We start from the raw sequence: 21,103 nt of genomic DNA on the forward strand, positions 1-21,103 counted from the left end.
TCTAATAAGGGCTCTGGTAACCCCGTAACCCTCATAAAAGAACTGAAAACAAAATAAAAGTCTTTTGCCGTTCTGCTTCCGGTGTATGTCGGGCTAGTAGCGGAGCATCGATCGTTACACAGCGGGTTTGACTCGCATTGTTATTAATCTTAATAATCTTCTATTATGGCGACTTTCTTCGGCGAGGTGTTGTCGGTGTACTCGAGAGCTGTCGAGGAGGATGAGTATGATGATATGACGAGGGAAAACGAGGAAGATGAACAGATCCGACGGGAAATAGAGGAGAAGAGGTAAAATCATGCATTATATTTATATTTATTCATAATGCAATAAACTGTGTCCGTACGTAACATTTGATTTATAGTCTTATTTCATCAGCTTTTTAAGAGACTAAATGAAAACACTATCCTTTCGGTTTCACTTCAGCCGCGTGCGTTTCTGTCAAGCTGCTGTGAAATAAATATTATTTTATTATTTAATATTATTTTATGTACATATATTCCCAGCTTTGGCATTGTTGTATTATTTACAGTCATGCCAATAAAGCAATTTTGAGCGTGAATATCAATATGGATCATCACTGTATTGATCACGTCACATATCAATCAGTACACACACACACACACACACACACACACAGTTTCAAAGCAGCATGTTCATGTTTACAGTATCTTAATGTGGGTTTCCATATGATTATATCTTAAATATGACACAAAAACTCAAAATTGACATACAAGTCATAATTATGATATTAAAAAGTTTAAATTATGAGAAGTTGAAATTATATGACTGTCATAATTACAATGTCAATTTCTACTTTTAATGTTATAATTATGTAATAAAAAGCTGAAATTATGAATCTCTGTCATAACTATGACTTTTAATGTCACAATTTCAACATTTTGTCTTGATTTCGTCTTAGTATGCTAATTTCTACTTTTAATGTCATAATTATGAATGATTTACAAAAGGTTGTTTTTTATTCTTATGTGACAGTCATAATTATGAAGTTAATTATAGACAGCAGACTCAAAAGTTTTAAATTCTGAGATAAATAGGAATTTCTATATAATTACTGGTTTTCCTCTAGCTCAAACAGTAGAGCGTTGGCGCTTGCAACGGCAAAAACAGGACAGGGGTTCGATTCCCAGGGAAAGCAAGAACTGATAAGAATGAATGAACAGGAGAACAGGATTCTGATAAGAATGTAAATGTGTACCTTGAAATGCTTTGGATAAAAGCGTCTGCCATGCATACATGTAAATTTACTACTTTTTTCTCATAATATGACAGTCTGTCATTATTTTGACATTTTATATCATAATTATGATTTAGAAATATAATTTAGGGCTTCATCTGAGCTGCGGTTGATAATGAAAATATTTGAGTGTGTGTGTGTCTCTCAGGCGTGTAGATGTGTTCTGGCTCTCACACACAGACAGTGGGTCCCTGTCGTGTTCGGATCTAATCATTGCTACGGGTCCAAACGCCACTGGTGAGAAACATCACTTGTTCCCCTGTTCTCCTGTTCCCCTGTTCCCCTCTTCTCCTGTTCTCCTGTTCTCCCGTTCCCCTGTTCCCCTTTTCTCCTGTTTTCCTGTTCCCCTGTTCCCCTCTTCTCTTGTTCCCCTGTTCTCCCGTTCACCTGTTCTCCTGTTCCTCTCTTCTCCTGTTTTCCTGTTCTCCTGTTCCCCTGTTCCCCTCTTCTCTTGTTCCCCTGTTCTCCCGTTCCCCTGTTCCCCTCTTCCCCTGTTCCCCTGTTCTCCTCTTCTCCTGTTCTCCTGTTCCCCTTTTCTCCTGTTCTCCTGTTCCCCTGCTCACCTGTTCTCCTGTTCCCCTTTTCTCCTGTTCTCCTGTTCCCCTGTTCACCTGTTCTCCTGTTCCCCTTTTCTCCTGTTCTCCTGTTCCCCTGTTCTCCTGTTCTCCTCTTCTCCTGTTCTCCTGTTCTCCCGTTCACCTGTTCTCCTGTTCCCCTTTTCTCCTGTTCTCCTGTTCCCCTTTTCTCCTGTTCCCCTCTTCTCCTGTTCTCCTGTTCCCCTTTTCTCCTGTTCCCCTGTTCCCCTGTTCTCCTCTTCTCCTGTTCTCCTGTTCCCCTTTTCTCCTGTTCCCCTGTTCCCCTGTTCTCCTCTTCTCCTGTTCTCCTGTTCCCCTTTTCTCCTGTTCTCCTGTTCCCCTGTTCTCCTCTTCTCCTGTTCTCCTGTTCCCCTTTTCTCCTGTTCTCCTGTTCCCGTTCAACTGTTCCCCTGTTCACCTGTTCTCCTGTTCCCCTTTTCTCCTGTTCCCCTGTTCCCCTGTTCCCCTGTTCTCCTCTTCTCCTGTTCTCCCGTTCTCCCGTTCACCTGTTCTCCTGTTTCCCTTTTCTCCTGTTCCCCTTTTCTCCTGTTCTCCTGTTCCCCTGTTCTCCTGTTCCCCTCTTCTCCTGTTCTCCTGTTCCCCTTTTCTCCTGTTCCCCTGTTCTCCCGTTCACCTGTTCTCCTGTTCCCATTTTCTCCTGTTCTCCTGTTCCCCTGTTCACCTGTTCTCCTGTTCCCCTTTTCTCCTGTTCTCCTGTTCTCCTGTTCCCCTGTTCACCTGTTCTCCTGTTCCCCTTTTCTCCTGTTCTCCTGTTCCCCTGTTCTCCTGTTCTCCTCTTCTCCTGTTCTCCTGTTCTCCCGTTCTCCCGTTCTCCTGTTCTCCTGTTCCCCTTTTCTCCTGTTCCCCTTTTCTCCTGTTCTCCTGTTCCCCTGTTCTCCTGTTCCCCTCTTCTCCTGTTCTCCTGTTCCCCTTTTCTCCTGTTCCCCTGTTCCCCTGTTCTCCTCTTCTCCTGTTCTCCTGTTCCCCTTTTCTCCTGTTCCCCTGTTCCCCTGTTCTCCTCTTCTCCTGTTCTCCTGTTCCCCTTTTCTCCTGTTCTCCTGTTCCCCTGTTCTCCTCTTCTCCTGTTCTCCTGTTCCCCTTTTCTCCTGTTCTCCCGCTCTCCCGTTCACCTGTTCTCCTGTTCTCCCGCTCTCCCGTTCACCTGTTCTCCTGTGCTCCTGTTCCCATGTTCTCCTGTTTTCCCGTTCACCTGTTCTCCTGTTCCCCTTTTCTCCTGTTCTCCTGTTCCCCTGTTCACCTGTTCTCCTGTTCTCCTGTTCTCCTGTTCCCCTGTTCACCTGTTCTCCTGTTCCCCTTTTCTCCTGTTCTCCTGTTCCCCTGTTCACCTGTTCTCCTGTTCCCCTTTTCTCCTGTTCCCCTGTTCCCCTGTTCTCCTGTTCTCCTGTTCCCCTGTTCACCTGTTCTCCTGTTCCCCTTTTCTCCTGTTCTCCTGTTCCCCTGTTCCCCTGTTCTCCTGTTCCCCTTTTCTCCTGTTCTCCTGTTCTCCTGTTCTCCCGTTCTCCCGTTCACCTGTTCTCCTGTTCCCCTTTTCTCCTGTTCTCCTGTTCCCCTTTTCTCCTGTTCTCCTGTTCCCCTTTTCTCCTGTTCTCCTGTTCCCCTGTTCTCCTGTTCCCCTGTTCTCCTGTTCCCCTCTTCTCCTGTTCTCCTGTTCCCCTTTTCTCCTGTTCCCCTGTTCTCCTCTTCTCCTGTTCTCCTGTTCCCCTTTTCTCCTGTTCTCCTGTTCTCCTGTTCCCCTTTTCTCCTGTTCTCCCGTTCTCCCGTTCACCTGTTCCCCTTTTCTCCTGTTCTCCTGTTCCCCTTTTCTCCTGTTCTCCTGTTCCCCTTTTCTCCTGTTCCCCTGTTCCCCTGTTCTCCTCTTCTCCTGTTCTCCTGTTCCCCTGTTCACCTGTTCTCCTGTTCCCCTTTTCTCCTGTTCTCCTGTTCCCCTGTTCACCTGTTCTCCTGTTCCCCTTTTCTCCTGTTCTCCTGTTCTCCCGTTCTCCCGTTCACCTGTTCCCCTTTTCTCCTGTTCTCCTGTTCCCCTTTTCTCCTGTTCTCCTGTTCCCCTGTTCTCCTGTTCCCCTCTTCTCCTGTTCTCCTGTTCCCCTTTTCTCCTGTTCCCCTGTTCTCCTCTTCTCCTGTTCTCCTGTTCCCCTTTTCTCCTGTTCTCCTGTTCTCCTGTTCCCCTTTTCTCCTGTTCTCCCGTTCTCCCGTTCACCTGTTCCCCTTTTCTCCTGTTCTCCTGTTCCCCTTTTCTCCTGTTCTCCTGTTCCCCTTTTCTCCTGTTCTCCTGTTCCCCTTTTCTCCTGTTCCCCTGTTCCCCTGTTCTCCTCTTCTCCTGTTCTCCTGTTCCCCTTTTCTCCTGTTCTCCTGTTCCCCTTTTCTCCTGTTCTCCCGCTCTCCCGTTCACCTGTTCTCCCGTTCTCCCGTTCACCTGTTCCCCTTTTCTCCTGTTCTCCTGTTCCCCTTTTCTCCTGTTCTCCTGTTCCCCTGTTCTCCTGTTCCCCTCTTCTCCTGTTCTCCTGTTCCCCTTTTCTCCTGTTCCCCTGTTCTCCTGTTCCCCTTTTCTCCTGTTCTCCTGTTCTCCTGTTCCCCTTTTCTCCTGTTCTCCCGTTCTCCCGTTCACCTGTTCCCCTTTTCTCCTGTTCTCCTGTTCCCCTTTTCTCCTGTTCTCCTGTTCCCCTTTTCTCCTGTTCTCCTGTTCCCCTTTTCTCCTGTTCCCCTGTTCTCCTCTTCTCCTGTTCTCCTGTTCCCCTTTTCTCCTGTTCTCCTGTTCTCCTGTTCCCCTTTTCTCCTGTTCTCCCGTTCTCCCGTTCACCTGTTCCCCTTTTCTCCTGTTCTCCTGTTCCCCTTTTCTCCTGTTCCCCTGTTCTCCTCTTCTCCTGTTCTCCTGTTCCCCTTTTCTCCTGTTCTCCTGTTCTCCTGTTCCCCTTTTCTCCTGTTCTCCCGTTCTCCCGTTCACCTGTTCCCCTTTTCTCCTGTTCTCCTGTTCCCCTTTTCTCCTGTTCTCCTGTTCCCCTGTTCCCCTGTTCCCCTGTTCTCCTCTTCTCCTGTTCTCCTGTTCCCCTTTTCTCCTGTTCTCCTGTTCTCCTGTTCCCCTTTTCTCCTGTTCTCCCGCTCTCCCGTTCACCTGTTCTCCTGTTCTCCCGCTCTCCCGTTCACCTGTTCTCCTGTTCCCATGTTCTCCTGTTTTCCCAGGCTTCGTCTCGGCGTACGTGCTGAGCTCTGGAGGCTGGCGGCCCGTGGCCCGGGTTTCCCTGTGGAACGAGCGGAGCCGAACTGACGGAGAGCCATCATGTGTCCTGTACCAGCAGAAGCAGGTGAGGAGATCACACACTCACACACACACACACACACACTTACTCACCACACATTACATATCACAGAACCTCAGCAATCACAAGGTCATGATCTAACTAAACCTGTCAAGATCATCAAGTTTGTGCTTAATTATTTTAGAATAAGATATGCAATATAATTTAAACTGCACAATTATTGCACTTGTCATTACATAATACATAATCTTGAAAAAAAAATGCAAAATGAACCCTGTAAAGCATGTGTGTGTGTGTCTGTGTGTGTCTGTGTGTGTCTGTGTGTGTGTGCAGGTGCTGATATGCCAGTGCTCCTGTTACGTCGCTGAAGACCAGCTGTTCCAGTGGACGGAGAAGGTGAAGCTCTAACACACACACACACTTTCTCTCACACACACACACACACACACACACACACTCTGTCACACACACAGAGCTCTGTACTTCTGTGTGCAGGTGTTGGGCTGTGTTCAGGCCCGAGGTCTGAGTGTGACGGTGCTCTCCGACTGCTCTGTGGCGGAGTATAAAACATCAGACTACCTGAGTGGGAGCAGCACACCTTTCCTGCGCTGCCTGAAGACCAGCACACACACCAGTGCCGTCGCCTGTCCACTGCTGGAGCCGCCCAACATCAGCTGTGGCCTGGCAGCTGCAGGTAGTGTGTGTGTGTGTGTGTTAATCGTGATTAATCGCATCCAAAATAAAAGTTTGTGTTGACATAATATGTGTGAGTACTGTGTATAATTACTTTGTATAAATAAATACACACACATGCATGTATATATTTAAAGGTGACATATTATGCCCCTTTTCACCAGATGTAATATAAATCTATGGAGTCCAGGATGTGTCTGTGAAATTTCAGCTCAAAATACCAGATCATGTATTAAAGCTTGTCAAATTTGCCCCTTTTTGGGTGTGAGCAAAAATGCGCCATTTTTGTGTGTCCCTTTAAATGCAAATGAGCTGCAGCTCCACGTTCAGAAGAGATGCGATTAATCGTTGCCCAGCCCTAGTCTGTGTGCAGTGTGTGTGTGTGATCATGATGTGCAGTGTGTGTGTGTGATCATGATGTGCAGTGTGTGTGTGTGATCATGATGTGCAGTGTGTGTTTGTGTGATCATGATGTGCAGTGTGTGTTTGTGTGATCATGATGTTCAGTGTGTGTGTGTGATCATGATGTTGTGTGTGTGTGTGTGTTTGTGTACAGTGCTAACCCACTGTGAGGTGAAGCGGATCCCGGCCGTTCTCTATCAGCTCTACAGTGACGTCCCTCACCCAGACTCCCTCAACATGCAGGCGTATCGAGAGACAGTGAACGCAGTGCTGAAGGTGTGTGTGTGTGTGTGTGTGTAGTGCTGAAGGTGTGTGTGTGTGTGTGTGTAGTGCTGAAGGTGTGTGTGTGTGTGTGTGTAGTGTTGAAGGTGTGTGTGTGTGTGTGTGTGTGTGTGTGTGTAGTGTTGAAGGTGTGTGTGTGTGTGTAGTGCTGAAGGTGTGTGTGAGTGTAGTGCTGAAGGTGTGTGTGAGTGCAGTGCTGAAGGTGTGTGTGTGTGTGTGTGTGTAGTGTTGAAGGTGTGTGTGTGTGTGTGTGTAGTGTTGAAGGTGTGTGTGTGTGTAGTGTTGAAGGTGTGTGTGTGTGCAGTGCTGAAGGTGTGTGTGTGTGCAGTGCTGAAGGTGTGTGTGTGTGTGTGTGTGTGTGTGTGTGTGTGTGTGTGTAGTGTTGAAGGTGTGTGTGACAGCTCTCTACACTGACTGACTCTCTCTCTTCATTCCAGCTGGATCAGAGTCCTGGAGCTGAAGTTCTGCAGAAGATCACAAGAGTGTGTGCGGTTCAGAGTAACCTCTACACATGAACACACACACACACACACACACACGAGCTCTGGAAGAAACACTGGTCTTCATTTCTACTGTAACACATTAAAGACGGGGTTTTGTTTAACGCTGGTGTGAAGAGTGTGTGTGTCTGAGCGTGAACACCTGGTGGCGCCAAAACATCAGAAACCGAAACTGCGTCCTTCACTTCTGCTGACACTGATACACACACATACTTGCAGATTTTAATGCCTGGAATATTTTAATATAATTTTGAAAAACTCTTTTTGTAGTTTAGAAAATATTATATTAGAACAAAAGCAGAAAAACCTCAACAAAAGCCATTTAAATATTCACACAGTTCCACCATTAAGATTCATTAGCTGAGACTCTCTCTAGTGTAGCTTCAGTCGTTTCACCATCTTCAGTGAGTGAGTGTGTGTGTGTGTGTGTGTGTGTGTGTGTGTGTGACAGGATTCAGCGAGATGTTTCACAGTGACTGTGCGAGTGTGAAGACGGTGAGAAGCTCACAGTGTCCGTGTCAAAGATCTCAGGTCTTCCCACGTCCTGTGATGCTGCTAATGAACACACACTCACACACACACACTCACTCACTCACACACACACACACTCACTCACTCACTCACTCACTCACTCACTCACTCACTCACTCACTCACTCACTCACACACACACACACACACTTCTGCTAACGCAGGCCTGCTTGTGTCAGCATGTTCAGAACCGAAAGAGGAATTCCAGAGTTCCTCAACATTGATAATGTGACTCCACCCTAAACACACACTGATTCATGTGTGTGTTCTTGTGTGTGTTCATGTTGTGTTCTTGTGTGTGTTCATGTTGTGTTCTTGTGTGTGTTCATGTTGTGTTCGGATCTCAGAGCTTTAATGGCCTCAGGTCAGAATGAGAAACAGTGACGGTTGACTTAGCAAACACTGGGAGTGTGTGTGTGTGTATATATGTGTTGAGGGGGAATTCCCAGTGCTGATGCATCTGATACACACACACACACACTGACTCTCTCTCTCACACACACACACTGACTCTCTCACACACACACACACACACACACACTGACTCTCTCACACACACATTAGATACTGCATCTCACCTTAATAGGTAAAGCCTGATCGTCAGTGTTTACCGTCTCTACAGGAAGTGTGTGTTTCTCTACAGGAAGTGTGTGTTCAGAAGCCCATGTTTGCTGATTTCATGGAGCACCTGCTGTCTGTCATAAAAGCTCATAAACGCAGGGGTGTGTGTGTGTGTGTGTGTGTGTGTGTGTGTGTTTACTGATCATTGACTAGTGCTCCATTCACAGATGCACAGGTCATCTCATAGATAATCATAAACCCATATCAGCGTATGACGACTTCATTCATATCTGTGTGTGTGTGTGTGTGTGTGTGTGTGTGTGTGTGAGATATTAACATGCGTCAATCTGACCAAACTCCCATGATCCTCTGCTGCCGTTTCAACACGCTGGACGCAATAAACCCGCCGGGAAACTCATGTCTCTCAGATTGCGCAAATGTTCTCCAAGCAGCACTGTTGGGGTTTTCATGGTTTCGCAGTGTGTGTGTGTGTGTGTGTGTGAGTGTGTGTGTGTGTGTGTGTTGAATCTGAGCAGAGGAAGTTCACTTCAGGAGCTCAAGGCTGTCCTGTGATTGTGTGAATATAACAACATTCCTGTCTTACAAACATAGTCCTTTCATAAACTACCCACATCAGAACTCAGAGACATATCAACACGACTGTAAATCGTGTGTGTGTGTGTGTGTGTGTGTGTGGGGCTCCGCCTCCAGCCCAACACTGACTGTAAATGAGGCTCCAGTATTTCCCAAGAAACAGCCTGTCAATCATTTGCTCTGTTTGTGTCTCATCTCGTTCAGCAGGTCCGATCAGGTGTGTGTGTGTGTGTGTGTGTGTGTGTGTGTGTGTGTGTGTGTGAGAGAGAGAGAGAGTGTGTGTGTGCGTTATGGGCAGGTTTAGGGGTCTGGTTAGTGTGTGTGTGGGTGTGTGGGTGTTTAGCGTAGGTGGATCAGATACCTGTGAGAGGATTGGCCTGTCGACACACACACACACACACACACTTCGCTGCTCTGCGAGTCTGACTCAGAGATGATCTTGTGTTAGTCCTCATGAACTCGCGACGCAGGTCCACGGGTTTGAGCCAGTGCAACTCAGGGCAATCCATGGGAAACCCATATTTAAAAACCAGCGCTGTCAAACTGATTAATCGCATCTAACATAAAAGTTTGTAAACATATAATATATATGTGTGTGTGTGTGTGTGTGTGTATTTATACACTTTATAAACTTTTATGTTAGATGCAGTTAATCACTTTGACAGCACTTAAAAAACTGTCCGTTTAAAAAGATGTTTTATTTCAGCTCGTTGCAAACACAACATTTCTCTTTAAGTTTATCTTGATGTACTAAAATTGAAAAAAACATTATAAAAACTATATGGACATATTTAAAAAATAATAAAAATTACAAAAATGCACAACAAAATTCCTAAAACTTTAACTAAAATTAAAACATTATATAATAGTAATGTTGTCATGTGCTATTGATATATTGTGTTTATACTCTCCCTGATGTTGCGTCAGCTGATTCTGTTTCTCTGGATGATCTTCTGTGTTTTCCTGCTCAGAGTAATAAAGATTAAAGAAATACAGTCTCGCTGGACCAGCTTCAGCTTTAGTGCAGGGCGGTTTCCGTGGCAGCGTGACGTCAGGACTTTATTACATTACAGGGAAAAGTGTGTGTTTGTTTTTGTGCTTTATGGAATATACAGGAATTTGCATAATGACTTGAGTATTACACAAATATTACAACCTGAACGTGATTTATGAGGACATTTCCTGAGTACTCAAAATGGCTTTAAAAACACACTAAACAGTGTTTCATTTATTAAAAATGTAAAAATGCATAAAGTTTTCTGTGATGTGTGTGTGTGTGTGTGTGAGAGAGATGGGTAGGTTTAGGGGTAGGGTTAGTATAAGGGGCCAGAATATACAGTTTAGACAGTTTATAAAAACCATTACGCCTATGGAATGTCCTCACAAGCTAAACAAACGTGTGTGTGTGTGTGTGTGTGTGTGTCTGCTGGACTTCTCCTAACAACGCTCATATATAAACACAACCTCGGTGATCTTGAAGGAACTGGTTGATTCCTCAGTCACTCATGAGTCACTGATGAACAGTAGAGTACAGTAGACAGCTGTCTGACTTTACAGTTGTTTATTAATTTATTATAACCGCACTGTAACTGCCTCACATTCATAAGGGCTTTAACCCCGGGTTATCGTCCTTTTAAACCGCGCTTTTTAACCCTGTGTGGAAGAAAAGTTTCACACTTGTAATTTAAAAGCTTGATTAGCACTAGGACTGGGTTTAAAATATTGAATTCTCGATTTGAATCGATTCTCATTTTTGATCAACCGATGTCGTTTTGGCGCTCTTTTTGTCCATCAATCAGTGTTTCAACCGCTATTTACTCGATAGTCAGCTAGAAAATTAACTCTAGGGAGAGCAGGGTTTTGATAAATATATTACAAATTCATTACTGGTCAATATTAAATATACGACTAAATCCGCAATTAAAACACATTAAAATATTCGCGTCGATGTTATGAGGGACAAAATGTCAAATGATGATGGAAAACGCGTCAGTTAGAGTGAAGGAAGAGTTTTATTCTTACTTTTATAGTCCGAAAAGTCTATTCAGGAAAGACTTGATGGTATAAAAACTTGATAATATATAATATGAGGATGGCAATGCTAGAGCCTTTACGTGCTGCATTCGTCCAATCAAAGACACGCAAATAAGAATGAACCAGGGTTTAGGAATGTAGAGATTAATTGTTAACACTCACTCACACACAAACACACACACACACTCTCTCTCTCTCTCTCTCTCTCTCTCTCTCTCTCTTACACACACACACACACTCTCTCTCTCTCTCTCACACACACACTCTCTCTCACACACACACACACTCTCTCTCTTCTCTAACACACACAACATCAGGGAAGTGTGTGTGTGTTTGGGTGTGTGAAGGTTGTATGAAGAGGGGCAGCTGTGCATCGAGAGCATCAGTTGAGTGTTGACTCAGCTGTGTGTGTGTTTAATGTCTGAGAGCTGCGGGTTAAACACGCTCAACATTACATTTACATTTAATCATTTAGCAGAAGCTTTTATCCAGAGACTTACAAATGAGGAGAGCAATAGACGCAGTCAAATCAATAATAGGGCAACAGTCTGCAAGTGCTGTGACCAGTCCCAGTTATTCCAGCACAGTACAATGTTTTTTTTGTTTTGTTTTTAGGGGTTCAAGCATGAAATGCTGAAACCCTATTGTAATTGTAAGGATTCATAAAATGCATCGTGCAGGCCAAACCGTAAGGCCTAGAGACGTGAAACCTGGCCAGATGGTAGGCCTCAATTTGGGGACAACCTATCAGAGTATGACCCCGATTGGCCCATAGGTGGCGCTACAGCGACCAAAAGTACAAAATCGCTCATAACTCTTAGGCCGTTTGACCTAGACTCAAGTGCCTTACACCACTGTGATCCCTGGCTCAAGGCGGACACAATGGCTACCAAATTCGATTTAGGAAAAATTTTCCGCTATGTCGCATTTTGTCCGAAACCTACTTTTGTGAACTAGTCCCTGGTTTTTCGCCCGATCGGAACCAGACCAGTCTAGGACAATTCTCTGGACTCTCTAGATCAATAATTATCGCAAAAAAGTTGAACTTTTGCATTTGGGTGGCTGTAACAGGGTCATTTATAAAATGGGCGTGGCAAAATACATTAAAAAGCCTATAAATCGTAAAACTCAGAACTTCACAAAAATTGGTGAGCATATGTGACATAACATCATTAACAAGCATGCCCAATTTTATGGAGATCGGACGATAGGTGGTGCTATAACTGTTAAAAAGCTTTAAAACCATATATTTCCTATGGTACATTGCCTATATTGGCTGTAAATTGTCTTTTTCATCTATTATGTCAGTGGTTACATGCTTGCTAAATAAAACTTAATAACTTTTGATGCTTTTGTGCTTAAAGGCCTTAACTGCTTGAACTCCAATAAATGCTGCTTGCAGCTTTAATTTTGTTTATTATTATACATAGCTATAGAATAGTAAGTGTTAGTATTAATGGGTTGAGTATTGGTAGGTCATTCCTTCAGCAGGGAACAGTCCAGGTGAAGGTCCATGAAAGTGACTCTTTGAGATGATGGCACCACAGTAACTCATAAGATTGATAGGAAAAACCATGTTTCTGAATGACAAATCTAGTGATGACATGTAGATGGAGAAGAGAAGTGGCTCCAGCACTGAGCCCTGAGGCACTCCAGTAGCTAGATGATAACAGTGATGGGAAAAACCATGTTTCTGAATGACAGACACTAGTGATGACATGTAGATGGAGAAGAGAAGTGGCCCCAGCACTGAGCCCTGAGGCACTCCAGTAGCTAGATGATAACAGTGGTGGGATAAACCATGTTTCTGAATGACAGACACTAGTGATGACATGTAGATGGAGAAGAGAAGCGGTCCCAGCACTGAGCCCTGAGGCACTCCAGTAGCTAGATGATAACAGTGATGGGATAAACCATGTTTCTGAATGACAGATCTAGTGATGACATGTAGATGGAGAAGAGAAGCGGTCCCAGCACTGAGCCCTGAGGCACTCCAGTAGCTAGATGATAACAGTGGTGGGATAAACCATGTTTCTGAATGACAGACACTAGTGATGACATGTAGATGGAGAAGAGAAGCGGTCCCAGCACTGAGCCCTGAGGCACTCCAGTAGCTAGATGATAACAGTGGTGGGATAAACCATGTTTCTGAATGACAGACACTAGTGATGACATGTAGATGGAGAAGAGAAGCAGTCCCAGCACTGAGCCCTGAGGCACTCCAGTAGCTAGATGATAACAGTGATGGGATAAACCATGTTTCTGAATGACAGATCTAGTGATGACATGTAGATGGAGAAGAGAAGTGGACCCAGCACTGATCCCTGAGGCACTACAGTAGCTAGATGATAACAGTGATGGGAAAAACCATGTTTCTGAATGACAGACACTAGTGATGACATGTAGATGGAGAAGAGAAGCAGTCCCAGCACTGAGCCCTGAGGCACTCCAGTAGCTAGATGATAACAGTGATGGGATAAACCATGTTTCTGAATGACAGATCCTAGTGATGACATGTAGATGGAGAAGAGAAGTGGCCCCAGCACTGATCCCTGAGGCACTACAGTAGCTAGATGATAACAGTGATGGGATAAACCATGTTTCTGAATGACAGATCTAGTGATGACATGTAGATGGAGAAGAGAAGCAGTCCCAGCACTGAGCCCTGAGGCACTCCAGTAGCTAGATGATAACAGTGATGGGATAAACCATGTTTCTGAATGACAGATCCTAGTGATGACATGTAGATGGAGAAGAGAAGTGGTCCCAGCACTGAGCCCTGAGGCACTCCAGTAGCTAGATGATAACAGTGATGGGATAAACCATGTTTCTGAATGACAGATCCTAGTGATGACATGTAGATGGAGAAGAGAAGTGGCCCCAGCACTGATCCCTGAGGCACTACAGTAGCTAGATGATAACAGTGATGGGATAAACCATGTTTCTGAATGACAGATCTAGTGATGACATGTAGATGGAGAAGAGAAGCGGTCCCAGCACTGAGCCCTGAGGCACTCCAGTAGCTAGATGATAACAGTGGTAGGATAAACCATGTTTCTGAATGACAGACACTAGTGATGACATGTAGATGGAGAAGAGAAGCAGTCCCAGCACTGAGCCCTGAGGCACTCCAGTAGCTAGATGATAACAGTGATGGGATAAACCATGTTTCTGAATGACAGATCTAGTGATGACATGTAGATGGAGAAGAGAAGTGGCCCCAGCACTGATCCCTGAGGCACTACAGTAGCTAGATGATAACAGTGATGGGAAAAACCATGTTTCTGAATGACAGACACTAGTGATGACATGTAGATGGAGAAGAGAAGCAGTCCCAGCACTGAGCCCTGAGGCACTCCAGTAGCTAGATGATAACAGTGATGGGATAAACCATGTTTCTGAATGACAGATCTAGTGATGACATGTAGATGGAGAAGAGAAGTGGCCCCAGCACTGATCCCTGAGGCACTACAGTAGCTAGATGATAACAGTGATGGGATAAACCATGTTTCTGAATGACAGACACTAGTGATGACATGTAGATGGAGAAGAGAAGCAGTCCCAGCACTGAGCCCTGAGGCACTCCAGTAGCTAGATGATAACAGTGATGGGATAAACCATGTTTCTGAATGACAGATCCTAGTGATGACATGTAGATGGAGAAGAGAAGCGGTCCCAGCACTGAGCCCTGAGGCACTCCAGTAGCTAGATGATAACAGTGATGGGAAAAACCATGTTTCTGAATGACAGACACTAGTGATGACATGTAGATGGAGAAGAGAAGCGGTCCCAGCACTGAGCCCTGAGGCACTCCAGTAGCTAGATGATAACAGTGGTGGGATAAACCATGTTTCTGAATGACAGACACTAGTGATGACATGTAGATGGAGAAGAGAAGCGGTCCCAGCACTGAGCCCTGAGGCACTCCAGTAGCTAGATGATAACAGTGATGGGATAAACCATGTTTCTGAATGACAGATCTAGTGATGACATGTAGATGGAGAAGAGAAGTGGCCCCAGCACTGAGCCCTGAGGCACTCCAGTAGCTAGATGATAACAGTGATGGGATAAACCATGTTTCTGAATGACAGATCCTAGTGATGACATGTAGATGGAGAAGAGAAGCGGTCCCAGCACTGAGCCCTGAGGCACTCCAGTAGCTAGATGATAACAGTGATGGGATAAACCATGTTTCTGAATGACAGATCCTAGTGATGACATGTAGATGGAGAAGAGAAGCGGTCCCAGCACTGAGCCCTGAGGCACTCCAGTAGCTAGATGATAACAGTGATGGGAAAAACCATGTTTCTGAATGACAGACACTAGTGATGACATGTAGATGGAGAAGAGAAGCGGTCCCAACACTGAGCCCTGAGGCTAGATGATAACAGTGGTGGGATAAACCATGTTTCTGAATGACAGACACTAGTGATGACATGTAGATGGAGAAGAGAAGCGGTCCCAGCACTGAGCCCTGAGGCACTCCAGTAGCTAGATGATAACAGTGATGGGATAAACCATGTTTCTGAATGACAGACACTAGTGATGACATGTAGATGGAGAAGAGAAGTGGCCCCAGCACTGAGCCCTGAGGCACTCCAGTAGCTAGATGATAACAGTGGTGGGATAAACCATGTTTCTGAATGACAGACACTAGTGATGACATGTAGATGGAGAAGAGAAGTGGCCCCAGCACTGAGCCCTGAGGCACTCCAGTAGCTAGATGATAACAGTGGTGGGATAAACCATGTTTCTGAATGACAGACACTAGTGATGACATGTAGATGGAGAAGAGAAGCGGTCCCAGCACTGAGCCCTGAGGCACTCCAGTAGCTAGATGATAACAGTGATGGGATAAACCATGTTTCTGAATGACAGACACTAGTGATGACATGTAGATGGAGAAGAGAAGCGGTCCCAGCACTGAGCCCTGAGGCACTCCAGTAGCTAGATGATAACAGTGATGGGATAAACCATGTTTCTGAATGACAGACACTAGTGATGACATGTAGATGGAGAAGAGAAGCGGTCCCAGCACTGAGCCCTGAGGCACTCCAGTAGCTAGATGATAACAGTGATGGGAAAACCATGTTTCTGAATGACAGACACTAGTGATGACATGTAGATGGAGAAGAGAAGTGGCCCCAGCACTGATCCCTGAGGCACTCCAGTAGCTAGATGATAACAGTGATGGGAAAAACCATGTTTCTGAATGACAGATCCTAGTGATGACATGTAGATGGAGAAGAGAAGCGGTCCCAGCACTGAGCCCTGAGGCACTCCAGTAGCTAGATGATAACAGTGATGGGATAAACCATGTTTCTGAATGACAGACACTAGTGATGACATGTAGATGGAGAAGAGAAGCGGTCCCAGCACTGAGCCCTGAGGCACTCCAGTAGCTAGATGATAACAGTGATGGGAAAACCATGTTTCTGAATGACAGACACTAGTGATGACATGTAGATGGAGAAGAGAAGTGGCCCCAGCACTGATCCCTGAGGCACTCCAGTAGCTAGATGATAACAGTGATGGGAAAACCATGTTTCTGAATGACAGACACTAGTGATGACATGTAGATGGAGAAGAGAAGTGGCCCCAGCACTGAGCCCTGAGGCACTCCAGTAGCTAGATGATAACAGTGATGGGAAAAACCATGTTTCTGAATGACAGATCCTAGTGATGACATGTAGATGGAGAAGAGAAGCGGTCCCAGCACTGATCCCTGAGGCACTCCAGTAGCTAGATGATAACAGTGATGGGATAAACCATGTTTCTGAATGACAGACACTAGTGATGACATGTGGATGGAGAAGAGAAGTGGCCCCAGCACTGATCCCTGAGGCACTCCAGTAGCTAGATGATAACAGTGATGGGAAAAACCATGTTTCTGAATGACAGATCCTAGTGATGACATGTAGATGGAGAAGAGAAGTGGTCCCAGCACTGATCCCTGAGGCACTCCAGTAGCTAGATGATAACAGTGATGGGATAAACCATGTTTCTGAATGACAGATCCTAGTGATGGGCATGTAGATGGAGAAGAGAAGCGGTCCCAGCACTGAGCCCTGATGTACTCCAGTAGCTAGATGATAACAGTGATGGGAAAAACCATGTTTCTGAATGACAGATCCTACTGATGACATGTAGATGGAGAAGAGAAGTGGCCCCAGCACTGAGCCCTGAGGCGCTCCAGTAGCTAGATGATAACAGTGATGGGAAAAACCATGTTTCTGAATGACAGATCCTACTGATGACATGTAGATGGAGAAGAGAAGCGGTCCCAGCACTGATCCCTGAGGCACTCCAGTAGCTAGATGATAACAGTGATGGGAAAAACCATGTTTCTGAATGACAGATCCTAGTGATGACATGTAGATGGAGAAGAGAAGCGGTCCCAGCACTGAGCCCTGAGGCACTCCAGTAGCTAGATGATAACAGTGATGGGATAAACCATGTTTCTGAATGACAGACACTAGTGATGACATGTAGATGGAGAAGAGAAGTGGCCCCAGCACTGAGCCCTGAGGCACTCCAGTAGCTAGATGATAACAGTGGTGGGATAAACCATGTTTCTGAATGACAGACACTAGTGATGACATGTAGATGGAGAAGAGAAGTGGCCCCAGCACTGAGCCCTGAGGCACTCCAGTAGCTAGATGATAACAGTGGTGGGATAAACCATGTTTCTGAATGACAGACACTAGTGATGACATGTAGATGGAGAAGAGAAGCGGTCCCAGCACTGAGCCCTGAGGCACTCCAGTAGCTAGATGATAACAGTGATGGGATAAACCATGTTTCTGAATGACAGACACTAGTGATGACATGTAGATGGAGAAGAGAAGCGGTCCCAGCACTGAGCCCTGAGGCACTCCAGTAGCTAGATGATAACAGTGATGGGATAAACCATGTTTCTGAATGACAGACACTAGTGATGACATGTAGATGGAGAAGAGAAGCGGTCCCAGCACTGAGCCCTGAGGCACTCCAGTAGCTAGATGATAACAGTGATGGGAAAACCATGTTTCTGAATGACAGACACTAGTGATGACATGTAGATGGAGAAGAGAAGTGGCCCCAGCACTGATCCCTGAGGCACTCCAGTAGCTAGATGATAACAGTGATGGGAAAAACCATGTTTCTGAATGACAGATCCTAGTGATGACATGTAGATGGAGAAGAGAAGCGGTCCCAGCACTGAGCCCTGAGGCACTCCAGTAGCTAGATGATAACAGTGATGGGATAAACCATGTTTCTGAATGACAGACACTAGTGATGACATGTAGATGGAGAAGAGAAGCGGTCCCAGCACTGAGCCCTGAGGCACTCCAGTAGCTAGATGATAACAGTGATGGGAAAACCATGTTTCTGAATGACAGACACTAGTGATGACATGTAGATGGAGAAGAGAAGTGGCCCCAGCACTGATCCCTGAGGCACTCCAGTAGCTAGATGATAACAGTGATGGGAAAACCATGTTTCTGAATGACAGACACTAGTGATGACATGTAGATGGAGAAGAGAAGTGGCCCCAGCACTGAGCCCTGAGGCACTCCAGTAGCTAGATGATAACAGTGATGGGAAAAACCATGTTTCTGAATGACAGATCCTAGTGATGACATGTAGATGGAGAAGAGAAGCGGTCCCAGCACTGATCCCTGAGGCACTCCAGTAGCTAGATGATAACAGTGATGGGATAAACCATGTTTCTGAATGACAGACACTAGTGATGACATGTGGATGGAGAAGAGAAGTGGCCCCAGCACTGATCCCTGAGGCACTCCAGTAGCTAGATGATAACAGTGATGGGAAAAACCATGTTTCTGAATGACAGATCCTAGTGATGACATGTAGATGGAGAAGAGAAGTGGTCCCAGCACTGATCCCTGAGGCACTCCAGTAGCTAGATGATAACAGTGATGGGATAAACCATGTTTCTGAATGACAGATCCTAGTGATGGGCATGTAGATGGAGAAGAGAAGCGGTCCCAGCACTGAGCCCTGATGTACTCCAGTAGCTAGATGATAACAGTGATGGGAAAAACCATGTTTCTGAATGACAGATCCTACTGATGACATGTAGATGGAGAAGAGAAGTGGCCCCAGCACTGAGCCCTGAGGCGCTCCAGTAGCTAGATGATAACAGTGATGGGAAAAACCATGTTTCTGAATGACAGATCCTACTGATGACATGTAGATGGAGAAGAGAAGCGGTCCCAGCACTGATCCCTGAGGCACTCCAGTAGCTAGATGATAACAGTGATGGGAAAAACCATGTTTCTGAATGACAGATCCTAGTGATGACATGTAGATGGAGAAGAGAAGCGGTCCCAGCACTGAGCCCTGAGGCACTCCAGTAGCTAGATGATAACAGTGATGGGATAAACCATGTTTCTGAATGACAGACACTAGTGATGACATGTAGATGGAGAAGAGAAGTGGCCCCAGCACTGAGCCCTGAGGCACTCCAGTAGCTAGATGATAACAGTGGTGGGATAAACCATGTTTCTGAATGACAGACACTAGTGATGACATGTAGATGGAGAAGAGAAGTGGCCCCAGCACTGAGCCCTGAGGCACTCCAGTAGCTAGATGATAACAGTGGTGGGATAAACCATGTTTCTGAATGACAGACACTAGTGATGACATGTAGATGGAGAAGAGAAGCGGTCCCAGCACTGAGCCCTGAGGCACTCCAGTAGCTAGATGATAACAGTGATGGGATAAACCATGTTTCTGAATGACAGACACTAGTGATGACATGTAGATGGAGAAGAGAAGCGGTCCCAGCACTGAGCCCTGAGGCACTCCAGTAGCTAGATGATAACAGTGATGGGAAAACCATGTTTCTGAATGACAGACACTAGTGATGACATGTAGATGGAGAAGAGAAGTGGCCCCAGCACTGATCCCTGAGGCACTCCAGTAGCTAGATGATAACAGTGATGGGAAAAACCATGTTTCTGAATGACAGATCCTAGTGATGACATGTAGATGGAGAAGAGAAGCGGTCCCAGCACTGAGCCCTGAGGCACTCCAGTAGCTAGATGATAACAGTGATGGGAAAACCATGTTTCTGAATGACAGACACTAGTGATGACATGTAGATGGAGAAGAGAAGTGGCCCCAGCACTGATCCCTGAGGCACTCCAGTAGCTAGATGATAACAGTGATGGGAAAACCATGTTTCTGAATGACAGATCCTAGTGATGACATGTAGATGGAGAAGAGAAGCGGTCCCAGCACTGAGCCCTGAGGCACTCCAGTAGCTAGATGATAACAGTGATGGGAAAACCATGTTTCTGAATGACAGACACTAGTGATGACATGTAGATGGAGAAGAGAAGCAGTCCCAGCACTGAGCCCTGAGGCACTCCAGTAGCTAGATGATAACAGTGATGGGATAAACCATGTTTCTGAATGACAGACACTAGTGATGACATGTAGATGGAGAAGAGAAGCGGTCCCAGCACTGAGCCCTGAGGCACTCCAGTAGCTAGATGATAACAGTGATGGGAAAACCATGTTTCTGAATGACAGACACTAGTGATGACATGTAGATGGAGAAGAGAAGTGGCCCCAGCACTGATCCCTGAGGCACTCCAGTAGCTAGATGATAACAGTGATGGGAAAACCATGTTTCTGAATGACAGACACTAGTGATGACATGTAGATGGAGAAGAGAAGTGGCCCCAGCACTGAGCCCTGAGGCACTCCAGTAGCTAGATGATAACAGTGATGGGAAAAACCATGTTTCTGAATGACAGATCCTAGTGATGACATGTAGATGGAGAAGAGAAGCGGTCCCAGCACTGATCCCTGAGGCACTCCAGTAGCTAGATGATAACAGTGATGGGATAAACCATGTTTCTGAATGACAGACACTAGTGATGACATGTGGATGGAGAAGAGAAGTGGCCCCAGCACTGATCCCTGAGGCACTCCAGTAGCTAGATGATAACAGTGATGGGAAAAACCATGTTTCTGAATGACAGATCCTAGTGATGACATGTAGATGGAGAAGAGAAGTGGTCCCAGCACTGATCCCTGAGGCACTCCAGTAGCTAGATGATAACAGTGATGGGAAAAACCATGTTTCTGAATGACAGATCCTACTGATGACATGTAGATGGAGAAGAGAAGCGGTCCCAGCACTGAGCCCTGATGTACTCCAGTAGCTAGATGATAACAGTGATGGGAAAAACCATGTTTCTGAATGACAGATCCTACTGATGACATGTAGATGGAGAAGAGAAGTGGCCCCAGCACTGAGCCCTGAGGCGCTCCAGTAGCTAGATGATAACAGTGATGGGAAAAACCATGTTTCTGAATGACAGATCCTACTGATGACATGTAGATGGAGAAGAGAAGCGGTCCCAGCACTGATCCCTGAGGC

General features: G+C 45.7%; 1 protein-coding gene across 1 annotated transcript; it reads left to right on the forward strand.

Moving 5' to 3' along the window:
- The first annotated feature begins 65 nt into the window (after window positions 1-65).
- psmg1 (proteasome (prosome, macropain) assembly chaperone 1) lies at window positions 66-7,089 on the forward strand. The gene is made up of 7 exons (XM_084104303.1): window positions 66-290; window positions 1,407-1,495; window positions 5,032-5,153; window positions 5,442-5,504; window positions 5,604-5,802; window positions 6,358-6,479; window positions 6,923-7,089. Exons 1-7 carry the CDS (start codon window positions 166-168, stop codon window positions 6,998-7,000), a joined length of 798 nt encoding a protein of 265 aa, XP_083960429.1. The 5' UTR covers window positions 66-165; the 3' UTR covers window positions 7,001-7,089.
- Window positions 7,090-21,103: the final 14,014 nt, after the last annotated feature.

The sequence above is a fragment of the Abramis brama genome, assembly GCF_963993115.1.
Source record: "Abramis brama genome assembly, chromosome: 25".
In the NCBI taxonomy this organism is placed as follows: Eukaryota; Metazoa; Chordata; class Actinopteri; order Cypriniformes; family Leuciscidae; genus Abramis; species Abramis brama.